General features: G+C 40.2%; 3 protein-coding genes and 1 long non-coding RNA gene across 4 annotated transcripts; all 4 read left to right on the top strand.

Annotated features, from left to right (window-relative positions):
• Positions 1–4,075: 4,075 nt before the first annotated feature.
• LOC115582820 (odorant receptor 131-2-like) lies at positions 4,076–5,872 on the top strand. The gene is made up of 3 exons (XM_030419031.1): positions 4,076–4,231; positions 4,914–5,724; positions 5,847–5,872. Exons 1-3 carry the CDS (start codon positions 4,076–4,078, stop codon positions 5,870–5,872), a joined length of 993 nt encoding a protein of 330 aa, XP_030274891.1.
• A 4,062-nt stretch (positions 5,873–9,934) lies between these two features.
• On the top strand, positions 9,935–11,095 carry LOC115582819 (odorant receptor 131-2-like). Its single transcript, XM_030419030.1, has 2 exons — positions 9,935–10,084; positions 10,301–11,095. Exons 1-2 carry the CDS (start codon positions 9,935–9,937, stop codon positions 11,093–11,095), a joined length of 945 nt encoding a protein of 314 aa, XP_030274890.1.
• Positions 11,096–14,557: 3,462 nt separating this feature from the next.
• On the top strand, positions 14,558–17,061 carry LOC115583309 (uncharacterized). Its single transcript, XR_003984343.1, has 3 exons — positions 14,558–14,597; positions 16,484–16,591; positions 16,939–17,061. It is a non-coding gene; the product is annotated as an uncharacterized LOC115583309 (long non-coding RNA).
• Positions 17,062–17,433: 372 nt separating this feature from the next.
• LOC115583218 (NLR family CARD domain-containing protein 3-like) lies at positions 17,434–26,011 on the top strand. The gene is made up of 11 exons (XM_030419814.1): positions 17,434–17,567; positions 17,753–17,860; positions 18,842–18,920; positions 19,063–19,291; positions 19,458–21,237; positions 21,338–21,511; positions 21,895–22,068; positions 22,883–23,056; positions 23,465–23,626; positions 24,383–24,429; positions 24,607–26,011. The coding sequence occupies exons 3-11, from the start codon at positions 18,918–18,920 to the stop codon at positions 25,191–25,193; spliced, it is 3,330 nt and encodes a 1,109-aa protein (XP_030275674.1). The 5' UTR covers positions 17,434–17,567; positions 17,753–17,860; positions 18,842–18,917; the 3' UTR covers positions 25,194–26,011.
• Positions 26,012–26,553: the final 542 nt, after the last annotated feature.

The raw sequence follows: 26,553 nt of genomic DNA, 5'->3' as shown, positions 1-26,553 counted from the left end.
ATGCAACAACTTCATGCTAAAGTTTGGATCACCACAAGCAAACTTTGAAATTCTCTGACGTAAAGTTTCTGTTAATTGCTTTCACAGTAAAGAACAAACAGCTCAGACATACGTGTAGAACAGAGCTGTTCTCCTTGTGGATTACCAGTTGATTTGTCCACAGAGGGCTTGGTTGTGTTTTGAAACACCTTATTAATGTCAGTGTGCTTTTCTACTGAGTATGCTGCAACTTGTTTTTCAGTGACCAAAAAGGTAATTTAAAGTCTTTAATGTCACAGCTAAATTTACTCCAGCTCCTTCTAATTGCAGATTCCTTTAATGACAACGATGAGAAAAACCTCTCAGAAGACATATCTAATAAATCCCTTTGATGCTGTGTGCCCTGCATGCTGGATGCTACATCAAGTCAAGTCAAGTCAAGAAATCTTTGTTGTCCCCGGGGGGCAATTTGCGGTGCAGCCAGCAGCAAAGACAACAGTAAAAATACACAATAAGAAGAGTGACGATGGAATACACACGACATTGGACAACGACACGGGACAACAATTAACAACAATCCAAAAAACAAACAAAGTGCAACAGTGCCATACTGGATAAAAGACTGGATACAAACAAGGAGTTAAAGTGACCACAGTGCTATCAATTGTTAAGAAGGCCAATAACCACTGGAACCCAGGATTTTTTTAAGTCTGTCAGTCCTGCATCTGGGCACATTAAATCTGCGTCTAGATGGAAGCAGTTAAAATTCAGGTGCTAAAGGATGGCTAGGGTCAGACAGGACAAGTCTCGCTTTGTTCAGGGCCCTGGTTTTGTACAAAAGGGTAATGTCTGTGAGTGGAGTACCAACAATTTTACTGCACACTCTAACTATGCCCTGAAGTCTGTTGCGGTTTTTCAGGTTAATTGACCCAAACCAGCAAATAAAAGCAAATGTCAGGACAGATTCAATAAAACCAGAGTAAAACATTTCCATGAACTTGGAGTCAATGTTTATGTTCCTGAGCTTCTGAAGAAAGTACATGCGCTGGTTGGCTTTTTTGCACACGGCATCGACCTGACGCTCAAAGGACAGCCTGTTATCAATTACTGTTTTAGGCCACACACACAAGTAAACCCAGTGTGTGTGACCTTTAATGATGAAGCAGCAGAATCTTTTGGTGTGTTTGGCTGAGGGTGCTTACAGCTAATAGAGTTATTTGCTCCATTGTCATATGTTTTTGACATTGCACACACACTGCACAGCAATGTGACTTCCTGTGTCCACTTTATGGGGATAGAGAAGAGTCACTTATCAAGAGATCAAGTTTCAAGCATACATAACATCAGGTCAAAGAATATTTTGCAAAAGACTTATATCCTGTTGCCAGTAAGCAGCACAATGACTATACCTGCTAATTGGCATGTAGAAGCGTTAAGGGGGAGACTATGATGAAACCTGAAATTTGGGAAAGATTGGAACATTTACACAGATGTTATAACAAGTTCCTGTTTCCTGGCGAATAATGCTTTGCAACTGCATCCCTGTCCGATAACATCCCAACATTTTCACCACATATAGCCGTTCCAACGTTGTTCAAAGGAAATCACATGGTGATCCAGCTAGGAGCATTTAGGACCTTAAAAAAAAATCTAATTTATTCTGTTGCCATTGAGGGGCACTATGACTGCAACTGAATACTGGCACCCTGTGTTCAGGGTGGGACCAATCCATCAGGAACAGCACCAGGCTTGGAAGCCAGTTTTCATGGTGGCCAAACCATGTAATTACATTGTCACGATGTAATTGCGGCCTAAAACGATTTTTTCCCATACGCTAACATTGTGAAACTTCTGTAAAATGTTGGATACATTTTGTTGAGCGTCACAACCCCATATAATGTCAGTCAGAAGAGCCATACGATGAAATTATTCTATCCCCATTAAAGTTAGCCAGGCACTTAACCGGAAGTTAGCCAGCTCAGTCAAGGTTTTTAGGCAGAATTTGATGGTAAAAGCTGGAGGAGGAGTTTGCTTCAGTACAATAGGGATCTGAAGTCACACTCCTTATGGTTTGACTGTCAGAATTGACTGTCAGGCTGTCAGAACCCTCACTGGATCTTATTTCAGAAACACATTGTATGGCAGTGAATGACGAGAAATGTTTGTTAATTTAAAAGATAATTTTAATTCAATAAAGTCTCAAACTAATGAAAAATCCGCCTGTGACAATACGTCATTATAAAGACTACACAGCCAACAGTCTTGTTAGTGACATCGGCTGGTTGAGCACTCACCAAAAACCGTAACTTAAAGCAAAACTCTCACCAAACTGCAACCTAGGCTTTTTTTGTGAATGTACCCGAGTCAAACCATTGTGTAAAAGCATAATTACGACGAAAGACGCACTTTTAAGGTTTACCGTATTTTCATTTTCGGGTCAAACTCATTTACAATGGGAGTGCTACGGGCACTTCAGCGAAAGCATCAAAATTTGTGTTTTTGAAACTCCAAGAAGGCTCGACACAACGTTATAAACTTGTACACAAAGTTTACTAAAAAGAAAGTTTTTGAACAACTCATGTTAGCAGTTGCTTATTCCGCTCGCCGCTGTCATGGCAGCCGAGAAGTATTTATCGCAGAATGAAATGTAACATGAACAAGAGTTAAGATGGAGTGCTGCTGTCTTCCGGCAACAACGATCCACGCGACATCTCACATGACTTTTCCGGCTTTTGATTTTTGTATCGTTTCCCTTATGAGGCTCCTACGGAAGCCCTAAAGGGCCATGCATTCATACATTTCATTTCCTCCATTTTCCCGAGATGACAGGATAATTTTCTCAAGATAACTAAACTTTGTTTTCCCGAGATAACGATATAATTAACGCGAGATCTTGAAAAGAACAAAACGATAGCGTAGTATATTAAATCATTGCAGGAATCATCATTCAGTGTAGCAATGTCGGAGGAGCACGAGCATATCGATCACCGCGTCACATATCTTTTCAATCAAGGCCTGACACAGGCTGAAATAGCATTATGCCTTGCTATTCCAGATAATATACACATGAGTGTGCTTAATCTAAAAAGATGGTTAGCAAGGCTTCAGCTATATTGGCGGCGCAATCTAAGTGAGCCTGATGTCGTCGACTACATAGCTGACCAGCTACGTTGTCCCGGGTGTCTCCATGGCTACCGGATGCCTGGGACCTCGTAGTGTTAGTGATTTGTGGAGTCCTGTGTCTGGCTAAGAATGTTACATTATCTGCTACTTGAATGAGTAAATTGAATAGCGTAAAGGTAACGAAAACACAGGATAAGCTGTTCGTATCAGGTGTTGGAAATATCAATTATTGTTTTTGCTGGACACATTAAGTTTTGTGTGAAATGTGTGAAGTTGTGAAATGAAGCCTATGACAAAATATTGCACTGCTCTCACATTCATGTGGCACTCAGCAAAACATACACATATATATACACAACATATGAGTTACTGTAGGTGGCCTGTCATATTTTCAATTCAGTGGATGAAGTGCACTGTGAACTTTTTTCTTAAAATTATATCCTTATTTATTCTGAGAAAAAAGTCTGAATTCTGAGTTTAAAGTCAGAAGTCAAATGATTTGCTTTTTCTATTCCTTTCCTGTAAGAATCTAAAACATTTACCTTTGAAAATTTTAACAATAACAATGTGTATAATTACTCATTCAAATCTCTCATGTTGAATTGAGTGGGACATTCAACAGAAATAAAGGCATTGTCAGTGTTCTGATAGGCTGACTTTCATTTTAATAGAAATAAAGTAATGGCAGAGCTATTAACCTGGTTGATTTATTGGCCTAGCTCTACCAAAAAGGTGTGTTTCAGATCAGAAGCACTAACATACTAATGTTATGTCTCTCTATAAACTCATGCGACAGCACAGTCACGTTGATGTGGACTGATGTTCTGATCACAATACATTATCTCAGGTCAGTATTGAACTATCTGCTTCACTTGACTACTTCTGCAAAACTTCAAAGGTGTTGATTTTTAGATGACATTAATTTCATTATTCTGTGTCCTTTGCTTTTTACACAAGTTCATCGACTGCAAACATGAATTTCACACATGTGGACAGCAATGTGACAGGAGCTGTGAGTAACCTGGACAGGTTTCTAACAGCTCTTCGCAGGAATTTAACAGTTTTTGTCCTGGGCATCACCATCAACTACATCAATGCCAACATGATCCACACATTCAGCAAACATCATGTATGTATTTTATTGAATCGGCCAGTTTTTAGAGTTAGTTACAAAAGGTAAATAGGGTAGTACAATGTGTATAATGTGTATGAAGCTGTGCAGCGCTCTGCTCTTTTCTTCTGGTTGCTTCTATTCTTTTTCCTACAAACAGGTGGGTTTGAGAAGTATTATTAAATGAGTTGGAATTCATGTCAATGAAAGAAGATGTCTTTTTTACAGTTTGACCTTCTCTTCCAGTGTGCATACACTTTGTGTGATGAAGTAACCAAAGAAATATGACATGACCATGGTTAAATGTTAAAGGTGCAATGTGTAAGAATTCAAGTTGAATTTATACTCAAATAAGGGGCAGCATATCACCTTATAGCTGCTAACTGTAGCTTCCATCTGCTAGTTAGCTGTGCAGCTAGGTATTCTAAGGCAGGTGGACTATATGGTAAAGCATATAGATTGACAGATGTTCAAGTCCGTTCTAATGCTGTAGTGTATTAAGTTGATGGACTACATCAGATACATGTGGGAGGCTATACACTATTCAAAATATATTGATATGCGTGTGCATTAACAGTCAAATGACGTGTAGCAAACTATCATTTATTTGCATGATCTTGTTCATGTTCAAGTTCTTTTTTAATGTTTTAAACTGAAAGCCGTGTCAGCTTTAAAGCAGTTTGTGACTTGTACAATACAGATCTTCAAGTCGAACCCACGCTATATCCTTTTCATCCACCTGGTGTTCAACGACATGATTCAGCTGACAACCAGCATTTCCCTCTTCATCATCACCTACGCCTTCCAAACCATCTATGTCTACCACTGTTGTCTCTTGATGGTCCCGGCCATTATGACCACACAAAACACCCCTCTGAACATAGCTTTTATGGCAGCTGAGTGCTACATTGCTGTCTGCATTCCCCTCCGCTACAACAACTTATGTTCAGTCAAAAGAACATACATTGTAATTGGCATAATGTGGACGTGCAGTTCATTTTCTGTCTTGCCGGATGTCTTCATCCTTTTTGCAACTGAACCTCTGGAGTTCATAAATTCAAAAGTGATGTGTTATAGGGATGCAGTGTTTCGGAGCAAGTATAGTTTAAAGAAGAGGGATGCATCCCACATGTTATTTCTGGTAGTGGTTTGGTTGACTCTGTTTTACACTTATTTCAGAATTTTGTTTGTAGCCAAAGCTGCTGACACAGACGCTAAAAAGGCCAGAAACACTCTTCTCCTTCATGGCTTTCAGGTGCTGTTGTGTATGATGGTTTATGTGCAACCTATGCTACTTCATGTTCTCAGATACTTATTCCCAGGAAGTCTAAGTGCCATATACTTTGTTTTGTTCATTATAAACCAAATCATCCCTCGCTTTCTAAGTCCTATTGTCTACGGGATACGAGACAAAACTTTCAGGAAGTACTTCAAAATGTATCTCATATGCACCATGAACATCCATCTTAAGACAACCATGACGATGCTTACTCAAAATAGCTCTCAAAAATGTTTGATGCATCAAAATAACTCAATGAAAGTAATAAAAAAAAAATGATGAAACACTTTTGAGAGATCACAAAGCTTCTCGGTGACCAAGTTGTCAACAGTTGTTGTTCTGGTCAATTAACAGCATCCTCACAAGGCAATGTGACATGAGTAGGAGTCGACCGATATGGTATTTCAGGGCAAATACCAATACTGATTATTTAAAATCAAGGAGACTGAAAAACGATATTTCTTTCATAGTAACCATCAAAGTCTTTGTGTCAAAATGTCAAACAACCAGGGCTGATAATTGGGCTACCCCTACACGTGAGTACATATGAAATTATTTAGTATAACTTGGTATAGACATCCCAACCTATTAAAGCAGCTGTGTTACAGTATAATGAAATATTATTGTTGGTGAGCCAAACTGGGGCTTGCTTAAAAAGATCAAAACATCTCAAATGGCTGTTTCAAATGTCTTATGTGTCCTAACATATACCACAATGATCTTCACTTTATGCGCGATAACAACATTGGTCATGTCGCAACAAAACTTAATTTTCACTTTTAGTTGGTAAACTCACTCATGCACTACTCAGTCTCAGGAAACCACTTGACTTTCTCATCTGATATTTATAGATTGGGAAAAGTCTCATCTTGCGGATAATTTAGTTGATGATGAAGTGAGCTGTTTGTAACCTGATATAAATACACTTGTAGTGGAGCAGGGTGTTTTGGGTTTTGGGTTTCTTGTTTGGTGTTGGGCTCTCCTTGATAATATAATATCTCCAGAAATGTGTGTGTTAAGACACTTCCTCTTTGTCTGGAATCTGTTATTGCTCCAAGTGATGCCTCAGCTGCAATTGTATCCCTTTCAGTATCTTAATAATCAAGCCTTGAACTGCAGTGTCTTTTTGGGGATTTTGTAAAATAAATCAATATTGATAAATCCAACACTGGATGCCTTTTGTGATCAATTAACCAGTTTTCCGCTTTGAAATCAGTTGTTGTTATTAGCTGAAAGAAACACTCCAAAATGTATTGTATTACCAAACAACAAGTTTAAGTTATAGCTCCGGTCCAAAACTGAGCTACTACCATGCATCCTGGCTGAGGAACCCGCTGCTGTGGTGCTAAAGTTAGCTGGGCTAACTTGCTGTGTAGTAGGGACAGAGTTGACTGCACTCGGAGACGTCTCCTAGGATTTGGAAATTCTGTATAAGAATTCTGTACGTTTTTCGGCAACAAATTGTTATCCATAAACCTTTGATTATTACTGAGCCCATCCACCAGATCCCATGTCTCATACAACAAGTACAAATTTTAACCTAGGGTCAGGGTTGACTTTCGGTTTCACATCAGACACCAACAGAGGTCTCCTGGGTGAATGTTCTGTGTTTGACCCATCCATCCATCCCAACCTCATCCATATGCAAATTTTGTCACTCTCTCCTACATCGACTGAATTTCTCCTTAGCTTCAGTCAGAATTGCTAAGGCCACTTAATATTGTCGGTGGAAAATAAACAACTTCTACATCTACTATTTTATTTCTCATGCCAGAAAAAGCATGAATTTACACTTATAAAAGTTTATAATTATAGAAGTTATGATGATAGGGAAAAGGGCTGGGAATCAAACATCAGTACTTTTTTGCTACCAAACGAAACGTGCAGTGAATCACAAATTGCTGATAACAGACGGCACTGAATGCTTGCTCATAGTCTTAACTATTGTTGCTCATTCTTATAAGTAATAAAAATGGATTTTGTTTTAGATAATGTTCTACACACACAGGCTTATTTGTGGTATGCTTGTAACGCCCTTGTGGACTGTGGCACAATGACTTGTGTGTAATCTGTTGGTGTTGGTGTAATTATGGTTTGTGAGTGTATTTGTGATTAAGATGATGTGTAAGATGGTTGCGACAGTGGGTTAATTCATGTCCTTTGTGGTTAAATGGTGTTGAGTTAACAAAGATGATAAAAATGTTGGCACTGTGAGTGAAGGCATGTTTGCTGGGAGAGACTTCCCGTCTGTTAAATTGTTGGTATGTGTTGAAATAAGTCAAGTATCTCAGGCTAAAACTTTCCAAACTAGACACTGTCTACTTCATATTACTGAACTGCTACAACTTTCTAATTTTCTTTTGAAATTTGTTCACTCTTTTAAAACTGTATTTCTGATCAGTTCAAGGCAACAAGATAACTCAGACTGTGTGTTGTTGTTTGGCACCATTATAACCTTTTTTTATACGATACGGTTATGCGGCTCTGGGCAAAATATCAATGAGGTTCAGTACAGAGATATGAAATTCCTTTTGTTGTAAGTGTTCTGGTTATGTGTTGAAATAATATATATCTTTTTAATATACCATTGGTATTTCTGTATGAACTTGTTCAATTTCATCTTTTATTTTGACAATTACAGCTCAATCCCAAAATGACACACATGTATGGACTTTTAAACTTGTCAATGCTATCTTTGTACATGAGGCCTGTCCATTGAAGTCTAGTTTTCCACATTCATCACAGTGCAAATGCAGATTTGCTTCTTTTTAAAAATTCACATTTGTGTTCACACAAAACAACAAAAAAAATAAAAGTTAAAGATGATTACATGTATGAACACACAGACACTCTACACGTGCAAGGTTACCGTGCATTCACACACCAGGGATTATCCGTCACAGCATCACATATAAACTCTGAGATTGTCTTTCGACATATTGTTGGTGTCCTGGTCCAAACACATTAACTAAGGTAAATTACACCTGCAGGAAACTATGTGATCCTTTAAACTGTGTTCTGAATGGACAGATATTTTATTAGTATGATAGAAGTTCAATGTGAGTCTGTTTTATCTGCTGACTTTATTTATTTTCATTTCCAAAAGTAACATTGTTACATTTGTTTTTTGGGAGCCTAATGAAGAACGAGTGTTGAAACATATTTGGCTTTTTTAATGACTAACACTTAAATTATTCAGCCATGATAATGCACCGATATTTTATAACTATTCTGGAGGTTCAATGGGAATCTTTTTTACCTGATGATTTTCTCGCTCCCAGAGTCCTTGTTTGTTACACTTTCTTATATTTAGAAAGCCTGGGCTGTTTCAGTTTTTTGAAGGACAATTTTAAATCTGTTCAGTACAAGAATATTTGTTTCTAATTGAAACATGGACAGTCTGAAAGACATGAATCTTTCACATTGAGACTTTTTGGTGGTTTGGAAAGTTTTCAGACTTCATAAAAATTGGTAATCTTTTGCTTTTACTTCATAGTCATATCTTGATTGTATGACTTTGAATGAATTTATATCAATTGAAAGATCCTATATGTATTTGTATTTTTCAAGTAGCACTCTGATCGTCTCACTGAACTGATCTTAGTGACTTTGTTCTTATGTTGTTGTTTCTGAGAGGCCTCATGCTGGATTACCTTGAAACATGTTGACTTCATAACATCAGTTCTAACAGTGTGTGGTTCCTTTAACTAATCTGGACATTAATTTTAAAAGAAAAGTCTATTTACATTTGTTATAAGCTGTAACACAGCCCATAACTTTAAAGCCAATGCCAGATATATGTCTATTGTATAAGCTTTTGATATTTCATTATGAAGCACAATTACATAATGAGCTAAGAACAAGTTTTCTGAGCCTTTAATAACTAGAAGTGAAGGCTATTATAAATGTATCACCCTCCTATCTTCGTCTTTGCGTCCCTGTCTTTGTTGTAGATGTAAATATATGTTATTGAATCAGTTCATCATGATTGTTTAAGACACTTATCCACCAATTAGTGCTGATACTATTACTCACTCATGTGAATTACAGTGTATAATATGATTTTGTATTCAATGCAAATCACTTCATTTTAGCATCATTCTCATTCTCAGATGCAGAAGCAGAGATCTTTTGTTTTTATTTACTGTAAGGTATGTAGGTAGGTATTCACAGCTACAAAAAGAATAAAAAAGAGTAGTGTGACCTAAAGACTTACAAGTTTGTGAAAATTACCTATTATAATGTTTACTTGCTGTCAACAAGAACAACAAAATCATAAGTTATTTGCTCTAACTTCATTCAGTTTAAATGTTTCTGATCTTCAGAAAGTTCTGAGAATCAGTGTTGTCTCATGAGGTAATTTGTTATAATCTATAATCACTGCAAATATTTACTTTGAACTGAAAAATCTTGGTCATACTTTTCTCTTCAGCTTTCAAGAGATGAACGTCTCATCTGCCAATGTGACAGTGGTTTTACAGTATCGAGACTCCTTCACTGAAGCTGTGATCAAGAATGTGATCGTTTTGGCTCTCGGGATCTTCATCAACTACATCAATGCAAGCCTCATTCACACCTTCAGCAAACACCAGGTTGATTATTCCTCCACTTCAGTAATTCTGCCTTGTATAGAGCTCATGTTAGCAGATGTATTGTTGGGTGGAACCTTAGTTTGCTTTGTTATGTCCTGATCAACATATCCTCAAATATCTGATAATACATCACTAATCAATTAATGGACTTTTAGCTTTAAAGAAGTTATGGATTTGTGTTATACTACACTCTAACTCTTGATTTGTACAATTCAGATCTTCAAGTCGAACCCACGCTATATCCTTTTCATCCACCTCGTGTTCAATGATATGAATCAGCTGACAACCACCATTTCCCTCTTCATCGTCACCTACAACTTCAGAACCATCTATGTCTACCACTGTTGTCTCTTGATGGTCCCGGCCATTATGACCACACAAAACACCCCTCTGAACATAGCTTTTATAGCAGCTGAGTGCTACATTGCTGTCTGCATTCCCCTTCGCTACAACAACTTATGTTCAGTCAAAAGAACGTACATTGTAATTGGCATAATGTGGACGTGCAGTTCATTTTCTGTCTTGCTGGATGTCTTCATCCTTTTTGCAACTGAACCTCTGGAGTTCATAAATTCAAAAGTGATGTGCTATAGGGAAACACTGTTTCGGAGCAAGTCCAGTTTAAAGAAGAGGGATGCATCCCACATGTTGTTTCTGGTAGTGGTTTGGTTGACTCTGTTTTACACTTACTTCAGAATTTTGTTTGTAGCCAAAGCTGCTGACACAGATGCTAAAAAGGCCAGAAACACTCTTCTCCTTCATGGCTTTCAGGTGCTGTTGTGTATGACGATTTATGTGCAACCTATGCTACAACAGGTTCTCAGTTACTTCTTCCCCGGAAGTTTAAGTGCCATATACTTTGTTTTGTTTATCATAAACCAAATCCTCCCTCGCTTTGTAAATCCTATTGTCTACGGGCTACGAGACAAAACTTTCAGGAAGTACTTCAAAATGCACCTCCTATGTACCATGAATGTCCATCCTAAGACAACCGTGATGATGCGTACTTAAAATAGCTCTTAAAAATGTTTTTAAGAAATCACAAAGCTTCTCTGTAACTAAGTTGTTGGTTCCTGTGTTTATTGTTTGGTGTTGTGCTTTCCCTGATAATATAATATCTCCAGAAATGTGTGTTTTAAGACACTTCCTCTTTGTCTGGAAACTGTGATGTCTCAGCGGGGAATACGTTTTTAGGAAAGTCAGAAAGATTTTTACTCTAACTATTTTAATGATTAATTGCTTGTTGGGAACAGTGTGACAGTGTAAAAGTCAGCTGTCTCCTTTAAGAAAGAAAAGGTAAGCGGGGTCAGTGGATGCTGAGGCGCATAGTGCGCAGAGGTTACCAACTTTCTTTAGAGTCAATTGCTACAAACCTCCAAACTTCATGTGGCCTTCAGATTAGCTCAAGAATAGGGCTGCTCGATTATGGCAGAAATTATAATCACGATTATTTTGATGGATATTGTAATCACGATTATTAAAGACGATTAGTCATTGATTTGAGAACAAGCACTTATTGAACTTTTACACGATAAGTTTAAACTGAAAAACAAGAAAAATGCAAATAAATAAGAGACATATATATCAATAAAATGATTTAAATAATATGTCAAAATAAAAAATAAACACCATCCCGGTGCGGCTCGACCATAGATCCGTTGTGGTGGCAAAATATAATGCTGTTGACACTTCTCTTGCAACTTGTCCGCGACCTTCGTCATAAAGGGCAGGCAGCGCAATTCTGCTGATATGGTGACGTGATGGTAACACACACCGCTTGTCCAATGTGTTAATCAGTTTATTGAACCCCGGGTCGCTAACGGTGTTGATAGGTCACATGTCTTTGGCGATCATGTAAGTGACGGCATCCGTTCCGTTCCGTTTTCTTTTCCGCTTATCCGTGAGGGTTGCGGGATGTTGCCGCTTTTCCCCCCTAAGGGGTTGCGGGGCTTACTGGGGCCAAATCCAGTTTCATTCTATGGGCGTAGGCCAGGGTTCACCCTGAATGAGTCGCCAGCTCATCGCAGGACCCTTACTGATGGCAGTGGCTGCCTTCACACAAGGTGCCAACTGCACATCAGGAGCAACTTTGGGGTTCAGTATCTTGCTCAAGGATACTTCGACATGTAGCTCAGTCCCGCCCTGGGGAGCCAGGATTCGAACCAGTAATCTTCTGATCACCAGTCAACCAGCTCTACCCACTGAGCTACAGCCGCCCCTATGTGACGTCACTGTGTGGCGGTGGCAGGTTTTCATTTTTGAGTTTTTTTGTTCCTTCACTACTTGGTCATGTATAACACTGTGTGTGGACTTTTTAATAGTTAAATAAATTGGTCGTGTTCCCTTGAGATGCAGACACGGTCGTGAGACATATCTTGCACAATATCTTCCTTTGTACTGAGTCAGACTCCTCGAAACCGAAGTGTTTTCACACCACAGAATTCGCTTTACCTTTCTTCCCGACAAAAGGCTGCATTTCTGCCATCTTCTACCGTCTTCTTCTACACGTATTTTCAAAACACGCACTGGCAATACGTACCGGCGTGGCTGAAAGCGACAACTTTCAGGCGGGGGCGGGATGGAGCGGAGTGCACAGGTGGAGATGGAAGGGTTCGCTGCATTTACCACACAAGACTCAGCGTGCGGCAGAATGATCGTTTTATTACGATTATCTTGTTTTCATGATCGAGGGAAGCCAAAATCTAAATTGAAATTTAATTAATCGCCCAGCCCTACTCAAGAACAGTGTGTAGAGGGCTTCATAAAATGGGTTTCCATGGCCGTGCAGCTGCATCCAAGCCATACATCAGCAAATGCAATGCAAAGTGTCGGATGCAGTGGTGTAAAGCACACTGCTACTGCACTAGAGCAGTGGAGATGCGTTCTCTGGAGTAACGAATCGCGCTTCTCCATCTGGCAATCTGATGGACGATTCTAGGTTTGGCAGTTGCCAGGAGAACGGTACTTGTCTGACTGCATTGTGCCAAGTGTAAAGTTTGGTGGAGGGGAGATTATGGTGTGGGGTTGTTTTTCAGGAGCTGGGCTTGGCCCCTTAGTTCCAGTGAAAGGAACTCTGAATGCTTCAGCATACCAAGAGATGTTGGACAGTTCCATGCTCCCAACTTTGTGGGAACAGCTTGGGGGTGGACCCTTCGTGTTCCAACATGACTGTGCACCAGTGCACAAAGCAAGGTCCATTAAGATATGGCTGAGAAAGTTTGGTGTGGATGAACTTGACTGGCCTGCACAGAGTCCTGACCTCAACCTGATTGGAGCGGAGACGGAGAGCCAGGGCATCCCGTCCAACATCAGTGTGTGACCTCACAAATGCGAATCTGGAAGAATGGTCAAAAATTCCCACAAACACCCACCTTAACCTTGTGGAAAGCCTTCCCAGAAGAGTTAAAGCAGTTATAGCTGCAAAGGGTGGACCGACGTCATATTAAACCCTATGTCTAAGGGCCCAGAAGGGATCAGCTCCAGGCTCCTCAAGTCCTGTGCAGACCAGCTGTGCAGAGTTGTGGAGTACATCTTCCATATGAGCCTGAAGCTGGCAAAAGTGCCACTGCTGTGGAAAACCTCCTGCGTGGTGCCAGTACTAAAGATCCCTCACCCAAAAGACTTCAACAGCTAAAAACCAGTTGCTCTCACTTCACACCTGATGAAGACCCTGAAGCGGCTAGTCCTTGTCCATCTCCAGTGCTTTTAACATCATTCAGCCTGCGCTTTTGGGGGACAAGCTGGAGCTCACACAGGTGAACCAACACCTCACATCATGGATCCCTGACTACCTCACCAACCGGCCACAGTATGTGAGGATTCTGGACTACGTGTCGGACACAGTTGTCTGCAGTACAGGGGCCCCACAGGGAACAGTCTTGGCCCCTTTCCTGTTCACCCTGTACACCGCAGACTTCTACCATCAATCACCCCATAGCCATCTACAAAAGATCTCTGATGACTCTGCTATCATTGGCCTCATCAGGGACGGGGACGACAGAGCCTAAAGAGGTCACTGTCAAAGCACTAGGCAGCTCCTTCAGCAACAGACTGATACACCCCAAGTGTGAAGGAGAGGTATCATAGGTCCATCCATCCTGCTGCTGTCTGACTGTTCAACCAGCACTGCTCCCAATAGACCTCACTCTGCACTGTGCAATACATCTTTACAAAACTAATTTCTGGATGGCACTGTCTGGTTAATTTTCTTAATACCCATATTTATTGTTTGTATTTGTAAATAAAAATTTGCTGCTGTCAATTTTGTACAATATCATGTTTATATGTATATATAATTCTATTCTATTTCTTTTTTTTGTAATATTCTGTCCTTTGGCTGCTGTGGCAAACACATTTCCCCGTTTATGGGACCATAAAGGAATACTGATATGTTTGGACTCTGGCTCTTGTCGGTCGTCCAGGACTGTGACGTCTCTCTGCTCAGTATCCGTCTGACACTTATCTTAAGTTTCACCTTACAGCACGACGGCGCAGCTCGTTTCTCCCTGTAGAGGTAATGTAAACGACATATTTACTGTTGTACACTTTGAAAACTCTTTGTTCACCTCGTTACTGAGTGTTATCTTCTGTTGGCTTGTTGCAGTAAAACAGCACTCCGTCACTTGCTTCTTAACAGCTTTGTTAACAGTTAATGAGACTGAACGGCTCTCAACGCCATTTTATATGTGAGAGTTGTAAACGGAGTTACAGTCAGTCAGCCCTCGGTTGTTGAACACCGTCGGTTATACTGTAATTCTGTGCAGCAGCACTGACTGATGACTGAAGGCAGCCGGTGAATGTCCATCATCATGCAGTGTGTATACTGCAGGACTGATGTGGACACAGTGGGGGAGCTGCAGCTTTGTAAAGCTCAACATGTTCATGAACTCAGAGCTCTCCAGCAGTTAAATTACTTTCTGCCCACATAATGATTAACAGCTGCAGACAATAGCGACATGAAGGAGGCTGATCCAGATCAATGTTTTAGTGTTTTATTGAGAGTTTATATCAGTTGTTATATGGATCTATATTCTGGATCATCTTATTCATCAGTAGTAGAAAGTAGAACTACTTTTACTCAAATACTTGAGCCGTTTTACTGTTAAATGAGTTCAGTTACTTCTGATACTTAAACCAGATGAAGCTGATTTTTAGGTGAAGTTTACTTTTATGTGGATGTTGATTGTTGGACTTTTACTTTCACTCCAGTAAAGCTGATTGATGATTCATCATTTAATTTTAAATTAACTGGCAACTATTTTGATCATCTATTATTCAGATGGAGGATGTTTTTAAGAAAAAAGAGAAAACATTATGATTTCTGTGGACTGTGGACAAAACAAGACTTTTAAAAAGAAGTCATCCTGAGCTTTGAGAAACACTGACTGACAGTTTCACAGTTTGTGCTGAAGGGGTCAGTCTGTATAATGACATCATAGTAAATGTTGCCAGACATTCATTTTTCTATATTAATTTGAATGTCCAGGATGAGGAATCTGGTTGTTGATAGCTAAATTTACATTTTGAGAATGTTTTGCCTGACAGCAGACAGTAAACTTGAATACCAGGCCAGAGATGTTAGCGATGAAGAGGGAGAGAAATCCTCCAGACTCCCTTATAAAATCACTACATTTTGTGAGCTGTTGATTTAGGAGAAGCTTTCTAAACTTTGTGAAATGCTCTCAATATCATATTCTTAGTTATTTGCTTGTTCTTGTAAATTCAGCTTTAGTTACAGCCTTGTTTTAGGTTTAATTCCTGCTTTCATGCAAACAACTTGTTGATAAATTGAGAAAATGATGGTTAGTTGCAGCCATATTATTCACATATGTGAATATTTTTGCATATTCAGCTGACCTGCATTGCACTGATTCATTAAATTATCTCAACAGTTCATTTGCGTGCACTAATTAGAAAAATACCAATTAAACAGTGTCTCTATTTAAACAAGGTGCTGATTTTCAGCATTTTCAGATTATCGGTAGCTGAGATTTTCTCTTCTCACACAACGTCCTGCACACAACACTATCTGATTGGTAACATGTCACAGTTACACTGAACACTGAATAATCTGACTCCACAAACTAACCTTTAAACAAATAAATGCAGTGGAGAGGAAGTATTAGGTAGCAGAAAATGGAAATATGCAAGTAAAGTACCTCAAAACTGTACTGAAGAACAGCACTCGCGTGTGCTGCTCGCCACCTCACTGCAGCTTCATGACGCCATCTAGTGGATTGATTGTGAAGAACAGCAGCTGGAAGCAGCTTCCTCTGTCTCATACTGACCTGAAACAGACAATAACAGCCAATAACTGGAGGAGCAGATGATAGTTTTAAAGGAGAAATGATGTAGAGGATGATCTCTGTTCATGATGAAGCGTTTGTGTTTCCTCTCCAGATTAAAGTGTGTGAGCTGACGCGGGTGTGAGATCAGCAACATGGATCAGAGTGAGGACAGAGAGGAGGAAGAGAAGGAGGAGCACTCCAGCCACACCAGAGCTCAGAGGTGAGATGAGGGTCTCCAACTGTCCATGACTCTTTTCCATGTCAGAGCTCAGAACTTAAAGCACTCCATCATCAGTATTCACACTCAAAGCTCTGTGTGTTGTGTTAAAAGTGCTTTACACAACAAACTTTACCAAACTTCCTGTACGAACACACATTTATATTCTCACATCTGACAGCTGCCAAGTCTCCATGTCTGAATTTATTGACTTCAATTCAACATATATCCTTGTGTTTAGTTCAATATTTGTGCTGCTTTTGCCCCCCTTTTTAAATTAACTGATGATATACAGATTGAAATCATTCAGCTGTTTTTTATTTAACTTGCACCTTTCTTCTGTCTAACAGGATCCTTAAGAGAAAAGTCTCTGCTGAACCTGAAGCTGAGCCTGAACCCAGCTGTGTGTCCTTAAAGAGTAACTGGTCGACTGATCGCGAAATTGATTTTAAACGACAACAACCCTCTGCTCCGAAGAGGTAAGCTGTTGATAAAATTAGGTCACATTAGAACTTTAATTTATCTAGGTACGTTTTTTAAAAGATGTATGTTTAGTTTCAACATTATTCTCAAATTACAGAGAAGACTTTTTGTAGATACACTTCCCTTTTTTCCGTCTTTTGGTTCAATTTAGTTTGGTCTCTTATTGTGCTTTGTTTTATACTGCAATGTATTTGAACATATTTATTTATTCATTTATATATTTTGTGGGTGAAGCACTTTGTGAGTGCATGTTTAAAGAGCAGCTACAAAAAAATAAAGCTAGACTTTACTACGCTACATGTTTATATTCTCACAGCTTCATACTTGAGTGAACTTTGACTTCTTCTCTGTCTAACAGAATCCGTAAAAGACAAGATTCTGCGAAAGCTGACCCTGAATCTGAGCCTGAACCCAGCAGTGTGTCCTTAAAGAGTGACTGGTCAACTGATCGCGAAATCGACTTTAAACAAGGACAAAAACCCTCTAAGACAAAGAGGTAAGCTGCTCATGAACTAAAACATATTACTGATTTGTTTATTTGTTATTAATCCAAAGAAGATTGTTTAAAACCTGTTGGTTTATTTTAAGCATTATTATTCTGCCCTTATTCTCAAATCTGAAAGCTCAGTATAACCAGTTTTTCTGGGTGCAGTTCAGATTATAACCTGATTTTGTGTTAAGGAGGAAGCTGGAAACACCTGAACCCAGCAGTGTGTCCTTAAAGAGTGACTGGTCAACAGATCGCGAAATCGATTTTAAAGAAGGACAAAAATCCTCTGGTGCAAAGAGGTAAGCTGCTCATGAAGTAAAAAATATTACTGATTTGTTTGTTATTTGATATTAATCCAGATATGTTTTTTAAAACCTGTCTTCCCTCATTGTCTTAAAAATGGAAATGTTTTATTGTCTCAGGTTTATGCACTAAAGGGAAACCAACATAAAACATATAGCAAACATGCCCTGGCTCATAAACAGCCTGTCAAGGTTCAAGGTACTCCATTCACTATTACACAACACAGGGTTGTGTGATAAATTAAACATTTGTAAACTCCTTCATGATACACAAATTGTACATAAAGACATAGTTCATCTTTTGAAACTGCATCAGGGTGAACGTGGTGCTGATAAAGTGCTCGGCATCTTCATATCAAAAGTTCAGCATCTGGGAGGCACTGTCAAAGAACTCTGACAGTGTGTGAGCACCAAGAATCAATGTTATAAACACAGAGTCCACCTCTCCTCGTCCAGCTATAGTCCTGCACTCTGTCGGGTCAGAACACGGTCCGCTTGGTATGTGCAACAGCAGATGTTGTGGTGGAGACAGGTCTCTGTGGGCACAACAGTCTCTGATTTTGTTTCTGACCAGACATTAGCCAGGAGCTGCCTTTAACCAGGCTTAGAAAGCATGGCTCTAGCTCTGACTCGTTTCCTCCCCTGGGGCGGTCCAGCTGATCAGGTTGAATGATGAAAAAACACTGTGCACTCAGATGTTCTTAAAGTCTGCTGCTCTTAATCCAAAACACACGCTTTTGTCTTTCTCCAATGGAAATTGAGGAAATTGTGAACACAAAAAACACAGGTCATCTTTTTTTTTAAAAATGTTTTTGGCTTCGAACAAATATCAGAAACTGAAAGCTGCACATAAATGCAGGCTGGACTGTTGATTCACAGTGGGATCAACATAATGACCAACACATCAAAAGATCTACCTGTGTTAGTCTCTGTATGGACAGACATAATGTGAGCTAATTGTTCATGAATTCTCCACAGAGTCGACCAGGAGAGCTCAGAGGTTCCCAGTGGTCATTCTGCCCAGCAGCATCAAACACACCTGGACTCAGTATTTATGGTCTGTACAACTGTTGCATCTATTCATATATTCACACAAATCTCCCTACCACACTTTAAAGATTAGTCTGTTTAACATAAATATAATGTTTAGTTTTATGATTTTAGTTTGACTGTGCTCTTTATATAACATTCATTTCCAGCTACTGGAGGAGAACATTGTCACATATGTGAGAGATGAACTGAAGAGGATCCAGAAGTTCCTGAGCTCAGATAACTCAGAGAGCTTAGAGAGTCAGAGGGAGGATGAGGAGGTGTTGGGTGGTCGAGAGGAAGAGCAGAGGAGGAGCAGCAGAGAGGCGTTCTTGAAGATCACACTGAAGTTTCTGAGGAAAATGAAGCAGGAGGAACTGGCTGAAAGTCTGCAGAGCAGTAAGAGGATTTTTTACATAAATTGACAAGCTGGACCAATGGGGCATTTATGTCTATGGAGATGGAGGAAAAAATATGTTTATGTATACATTCTTTATAGGAAGTACATTTTCATGTTTTCTTTATCAATCACATGGATCTTCTGTGTTCTTGTGTGCTCATTCAGAAAGTCATGCTGGTATTTGTCAGAGTAAACTCAAAAGTACCCTGAAGAAGAGGTTCCACAGTTTTTTTGAGGGGGTCACTAAAGCAGGACAACAAACCAGTCTGAACAAGATCTACACAGAGCTCTACCTCACAGCTGGAGGAACTGAAGAGGTGAAAGCTGAACATGAGGTCAGACAGATTGAAACAGCATCCAGGAAAACTGCCACAACGGAAATGATAATCAGACAAGAAGACATCTTCAAACCCTCACCTGAAAGTCATCAGCCAATCAGAATAGTGATTACAAAGGGAGTTGCTGGCATCGGAAAAACAGTCTTAACACATAAGTTCACTCTGGACTGGGCTGAAGGCAAAGCCAACCAAGACATAGAATTCATATTTCTATTCACCTTCAGAGAGTTGAATGTTCTGAAAAACAAAAAGTACAGTTTGGTGGAACTCATTAATCACTTCGCCACTGAAACCGAACACACAGGAATCACAAGGTTTGAAGAGTTTCAGGTTTTGTTTATCTTACATGGTCTGGATGAGAGTCGACTTTCTTTGGACTTCCATAAGAATGAGATCCTGACTGATGCTACGAAGCGCACCTCAGTAGATGTTCTGCTGACAAACCTCATCAGGGGGAAACTGCTTCCCTCTGCTCGCCTCTGGATAACCACACGACCTGCAGCAGCCAATCAGATCCCTCCTGAGTGTGTTGACATGGTGACAGAGGTCAGAGGGTTCACTGACCAACAGAAGGAGGAGTACTTCAGAAAGAGATTCAGAGATGAGGAGCAGGCCAGCAGAATCATCTCCCACATCAAGACATCACAAAGCCTCCACATCATGTGCCACATCCCGGTGTTCTGCTGGATCACTGCTACAGTTCTGGAGGATGTGTTGAAGACCAGAGAGGGAGGAGAGCTGCCAAAGACCCTGACTGACATGTACATCCACTTCCTTGTGGTTCAGTCCAAACGGAAGAATGACAAGTATGATGGAAAAGCTGAGACAGATTCACACTGGACTCCAGAGAACAAGAAGATAGTTGTGTCACTGGGAAAACTGGCTTTTGAGCAGCTGAAGAAAAGCAACCTGATCTTCTATGAATCAGACCTGAAAGACTGTGGCATCGATATCAAAGCTGCCTCATTGTACTCAGGAGTGTTCACACAGATCTTTAAAGAAGAGAGAGGCCTGTACCATGACACAGTGTTCTGCTTCGTCCATGTGAGTTTTCAAGAGTTTCTGGCGGCTCTTTATGTCCATCTCACATTCGTCAACTCTGGTGACAATCTGCTGTCAGAAGAACTATCAACTAATGAACCTGCAGAGACACATTTCTACCAGAGTGCTGTAAACAAGGCCTTACAGAGTCCAAATGGACACCTGGACTTGTTCCTCCGCTTCCTCCTGGGTCTTTCACTGAAGACCAATCAGACTCTCCTGAAAGGCCTACTGATAGAGACAGAGGGTAGCTCAGAAACCAATCAGGTAACAGTTGAGTACATCAAGAAGAAACTTGAAGAGGCGCCGTCTGCAGAGCAAGGCATCAATCTGTTCCACTGTCTGAATGAACTGAATGATCGATCTCTGGTGGAGCAGATCCAACAGTACCTGAGTTCAGGAAGTCTCTACAGATATTATCTCTCTTCTGCTCAGTGGTCAGCTCTTGTCTTCATCCTGCTGTCATCAGAGAAAGATCTGGATGAGTTCAACCTGAAGAAATATTCCGCTTCGGAGGAGGCTCTTCTGAAGCTCCTGCCAGTGGTCACAGCCTCCAAGAAAGCTTTGTAAGTAGGATATTTCAGAATCAATAAGTGATCTGCTTTCTTTTAACAGGAGAGATAATGAAATAACTACTTATTGGTTTCCTTACTCTTGTCTCCCCAGATTGAGTGGTTGTAACCTCTCAAAGAAAAGTTTTCAAGCTCTGTCCTCAGTGGTCAGCTCCCAGTCCTCTCGACTGAGAGAGTTGGACCTGAGCAACAACAACCTGCAGGAATCAGGACTGAATCTGCTGTTTGCTGCAGCAGATAGTCCACATTGTACACTGGAAACGCTCAGGTCAGATTAAGTCCCAGTTTGTCTTCAGTTATTAAATGAATTCCTAAAATGTTAACCTCCATAAAACAGCCTCAATATTTCACAGGACAGAAAATATTTGAATTTTCCAGTTTATTTTGTTCACGATAATATTTGCAGATATACAGCACAACTGTGGCTGAGATTGAGAATGTCATTTATGTTTTGTTAACATTTGACTTTTATTGCTGGCTGTCTGTTTATGTCAGATGTAGGAATGATTAATTGTCATGTCTTCAACTTGTTTGGGGTGAAGCTGGAAGGATTTTAACATGTGTTGAGAAGAGATTTTATGCGCAAGAGTCTAGACCTGACGTGTTCACCACAAATGTTATGTGTCCTCTTGTTCATTATTTCTTTTTCAGACTGACTGGCTGTAACCTCTCAGAGACAAGCAGTGATGTCCTGGCCTCAGTTCTCAGCTCCAAGTCCACCAGTCTAAGAAAGCTGGACCTGAGCAACAATGACCTGCAGGATTCAGGAGTGAAGCTTCTGTTGGCTGGACTGAAGAGTCCACATTGTAAAATTAAAACTCTCAGGTCAGATCAGCATAAAGTCTGCTAGACTTATTCAGACATTTCTCCAAAATTTCAGCACCTTTTGATAACTTTTAACTTTTCTCCCGTAAGGATTCAAAATTTCATACTAGAGAAAATATTTTATTTTCCCGGTGTAGTTTGTTCTAATTCAGACTATCATTGGGCCGATGGATGATGCAATTGCTGATGGCTGACAGCCATCGATACTAATCCCTGACCATCCTAGCATCGTGATTTAAAAGGCTCCCCACCAGAGAGCAAAATTAAGTAGCCTGTCCCCTCAGAGTTGTTGTTGTTTGTGATATGTGAGGAGAGGAAATTAAAATAAGTATGTTGCTGCTCAGTGCACTAACATAACATCTCCGTGTCCTGTTTATTATTTTCTGAATAAACCAACCCAGTTAGGCAAATCAAAGCGACTCTGTCAGATTTGTGGCAGCAGTGTTTTTTTTCCCTCATCAGCCACTCTTTCTCTCAATCATGCTGCTTTTATACAGCTTTCTTAGCTTAGCACGCTGCCTCAAATTCATAAACAACAATGTCACCGTCCATCACGATGTTTCACTTTAGACAGCGTCATATGCCCATTCGGCAGTCATCACCCAACCCTAATTAAGATTCAGTCTGGCTGAGATTGAACATTTCATCAGTGGATGACTTTTTATCTCAATTAAATCAAAGTAATTTTCGTGTTTCCAACAGCCCAGAGTACACAGCAAGGATTGAAATCTCTGAATGAGATTTGTCACATAAAGTCCAGACTCATCATTTTAAAATGTTCTGTGTCTTTTCTTTTTCTTTTTTTCCTTTTCAGGTTGAGTCTGTGTAACCTGTCTGAGGGAAGCTGTGAGGTTTTGTCCTCGGCTCTCAGTTCCCAGTCCTCTAGTCTGAGAGAGCTGGACCTGAGTAACAACGACCTGCAGGATTCTGGAGTGAAGCAGCTGTCTGCTGGGCTAAAGAGTCCACACCTTAAACTGGAAAGTCTCAGGTCAGTATTATTAACCCATTCAACTGGTGACCTGCTTTTATGATTCATGTCAAATTCCATTACCGAACTTTGGCAGTAATTTATAGACTCTTAAACTTTTAATTGTTTTTCCATTTTCTCTTCTTGATTGGACTCAATAGTATTTTATTATTTATGTTTTCCTCTGTTGCATTTGGGAAATGTCAATCAATGTGGATCACTTTCCCCTAATAAGTCATTTTGAAAGTAAAAGAAGAAGCAACAAAAAAATAATGATTTGTAACATCTATCATTACCTATACTCAGGTTTGCTGTATACATTTGGCATAATAAAAAGGACACAACTCAACAGAATCTATAAGGAATACATTACAAAATTCACATATACCCCAGGGATGGTCTGACGTGTGTTGTTTTGTGTCCCTGCAGGCTGTCTGGCTGTCTGATCACAGAGGAAGGCTGTTCTTCTCTGGCCTCAGCTCTGAGGTCCAACGCCTCTCATCTGAAACATCTGGACCTGAGTTACAATCATCCAGGAGACTCAGGAGTGAAGCAGCTTTCTACGTTGCTGGAGGATCCAGACATTCTCAGGTATGAAAAGGCCATCTGCAGCCCCAGACAATCAGTCTGATAGTGAAACGTTTGTGTCAAATTTGGTGACAGATTACCCGGCATCTGGAAAAGCATCTATGGAAACTGTTTGATAAATCAAACTCATCAAAGCCAGTTGAGAGAAGAGTGAAAACATGCTTTTCCATGAGAAAAGCCTTCAGTGTTGTTCTTTGCTCTTCATTCAATTAAATAAACTCTCCAGTTCTGATAAAACTGATGCTATAGCAAGTACGCTAACATCCTCAGAAGCCACCATTGATGTTTTCCAATAAACAGTCACGTCTCGCTTGTTGTCGCACCAAAACCATGCTGGTAGCTGCCAATTGGTTCTCAAAGGATTCTGATTGGTTGAAACACTCTAGTTCCGCCAAGGCGCATAGTCTGAATCCTGGTGACATGGTTTTATGGGGTCACATGATCTATTGCTGGTGCCTCTATGGCTTTTTAAGGCTCTGTTGTCAGTGTGCCAAGCTTAGAGGATGACACATGACCAACAGATTCCGCTTAAGTTATATATTATTGTTCTGAGTCAGTCGTCAAAAAATATTTGATGATCAGTGTGGCTCATCAATATCGTCAGGAAATGATTCCAAAAAATACAAAATATCATAAAAATGCCAAAATACGCTAAAGTGAGGTTTTAATTAACTATGTTTGATTTAATAAGGGATTCATGTCCATGTTTGTATGCTGAAAGAAGATGTGCTGCTCTGACCCCCACCTTCCTTCTTTTAGGGTGGAGCCTGCTGGAGAATGGTGGTTGAGACCAGGTCTGAGGAAGTGTAAGTGTGTTTTCAATTTAATTCTTGAAAAAGCAAAGCAGCACACATTCATCCTTCTTCAAACAGTGACATCACTCATTCACATCTCTGATATCATGAGTCATCATCAAACTGTCAATAAATGAACAGATAATGATCAATAACTGCTGCTGTATTGTGACTTGTTCTCCCCATCAGATTCCTGTGAACTCACAATTGACACAAACACTGTACACAAACATATCCAACTGTCTGACAACAACAGGATGGTGACATATGTGGAGGAGGATCAGTCATATCCCGATCATCCAGACAGATTCGACTACTGCAGCCAGCTGCTGTGTAGCAATGGTCTGACCAGTCGCTGTTACTGGGAGGTCGAGTGGGGAGGAGGAGCTTTCATATCTGTGTCCTACAGAGGAATGGAAAGGAGAGGAAACACCGCTGACAGCAGGTTTGGAGAGAATAATCAATCCTGGAGTCTGATCTGCTCTGACAGTTCTTACACCATCTGTCACAATAACAGGAGGATATCCATCTCCTCCCCCTCCTCCTCAGCCCCGGCTCCTGTCTGCAACAGAGTGGCAGTGTATGTGGACTATCCTGCTGGCATTCTGTCCTTCTATAAAGTCTCCTCTAACAAACTGATCCGCCTCCACACCTTTAACACCACTTTCACTGAACCTCTTCATCCAGGGTTCGGGTTTGGGTTTGGGTTCTGGTCAAGGATTGGTTCTTCAGTGTCTCTGTGTTCTCTGCAGGATGGAGAGTCTCCTCCTGTATGAGAAACAGTCACTGCTGAACAGATCAGTTGAGTCCATCCAGGATCACACAAAGCTCATGTTAGCTATGTTTAAGATCAAAAAATGATTACTGCCACGAAAAGTTAAAATCTATGTTGGCGAATAGAGATAATGAGCTCAGCAACCGTTGGTGAGTTGCTCTTTTAGACTTTCTCTACTACAAACTTTCCACACCAAAAAACATAGTTTGATAAATCAAGTTTTGTTTTGTCCACCGTGTGGACTCTTGCAGCAGATAACTGGCTAGCTCAGTGTTTCTGCTCCTAATGTTTAACCAGAGTAAGTAGTAGGGCTCATTCAAAGTACATCAAAATCTTGAAAACTTACCACACTGTTCTACTTGTTTCAATATTTGTCTTTATCCATTTAATCATTATATCCACATTACTGAGTGTTAATATTCTGTGAAAGTACTAAATAGTCATCCCTACAATATTGTCACAATATCGATAGAGGTATTTGGTTAAAAAATATTCTGATATTTAATTTTGTCCCCAGTGAGAGCAAAGTGATTTTGAGGAGATTTAAAAAATATTGTGACAATATTTTAGGGTAATTTCACTGAGCCACACTAAGAAGTGTTTCATGCAGGATGCCTTAATAACATTACATGAACAGTGACTTTTTAATTTCTGTTCTGCAATAGTGAACACAACACAGCCTTTAAGTTCTGATTATGCTTATGTAGTCACACTACAGCTAACAAAAGTAACTACCCCTTATAGCAAAGCAATCATCCATGGCTGCATCAGAGTATATAAACATGTACATGTATACATGTAGATACATGCATACATATATTCATACATATATCTCTTTAAAGCTAGGGTCTACAATCCTGGTGTGCTAGCAAGATTTGAAAGTGGCACCTCCTCTAAGTTCCACCCCCCTCCCCATCCCGTCAGTGCTCCGTCCAAAGCCACGCCCCCACAAACTTGAACGCGCATCTGTTAGTGGGACTCAGCAGGGGGAAGGAGATGCCGGAGCAAGACGCAGCAATTCAGCTGAATTTAGCACGGAGCAGACAGGAAGTCAAGCGCGAAAATAACGATCTACATCCGGTTACTTTTCCAAAATAAAACACCCCGTGTTGACACCAGCACACATCGTGAGGCCAGCTGTCTACCGTACTGCGCCATGGCGGACAAATCGCAACCGGTGGGGATTGCCGGATGGCGGAGCAAAACCGTATCGGAGCCGCAACGCAGCGGACCCCTATCCAGTGACAATTGGGCCGACTCATTAGTCATTCTCATGGCTAAAAACAACACACAAAGAAGCTAACGTTAGCATTGGGCTAATATGAGCTACAAACGTAGCCAAGTTGGCAAACCTCACATAT

The sequence above is a fragment of the Sparus aurata genome, chromosome 6 (assembly GCF_900880675.1).
Source record: "Sparus aurata chromosome 6, fSpaAur1.1, whole genome shotgun sequence".
Lineage (NCBI taxonomy): Eukaryota > Metazoa > Chordata > Actinopteri > Spariformes > Sparidae > Sparus > Sparus aurata.
The sequence above is the reverse complement of the archived record's forward strand: the minus strand, read 5'-3'. Positions and strand labels throughout refer to the sequence as shown.

Bases quoted from the DNA above. Each gene is read 5' to 3' on its own strand.
- LOC115582820 (XM_030419031.1), top strand. From the start codon at position 4,076: ATGAATTTCACACATGTGGACAGCAATGTGACAGGAGCTGTGAGTAAC. The intron at 4,232-4,913 runs GTATGTATTTTA...TGTACAATACAG, and splicing joins ACACATTCAGCAAACATCAT to ATCTTCAAGTCGAACCCACG. The intron at 5,725-5,846 runs GTTTGATGCATC...GTCAATTAACAG, and splicing joins TCAAAATAGCTCTCAAAAAT to CATCCTCACAAGGCAATGTG.
- LOC115582819 (XM_030419030.1), top strand. From the start codon at position 9,935: ATGAACGTCTCATCTGCCAATGTGACAGTGGTTTTACAGTATCGAGAC. The intron at 10,085-10,300 runs GTTGATTATTCC...TGTACAATTCAG, and splicing joins ACACCTTCAGCAAACACCAG to ATCTTCAAGTCGAACCCACG.
- LOC115583218 (XM_030419814.1), top strand. The intron at 22,069-22,882 runs GTCAGATCAGCA...TTTCCTTTTCAG, and splicing joins TGTAAAATTAAAACTCTCAG to GTTGAGTCTGTGTAACCTGT. The intron at 23,627-24,382 runs GTATGAAAAGGC...TCCTTCTTTTAG, and splicing joins GAGGATCCAGACATTCTCAG to GGTGGAGCCTGCTGGAGAAT.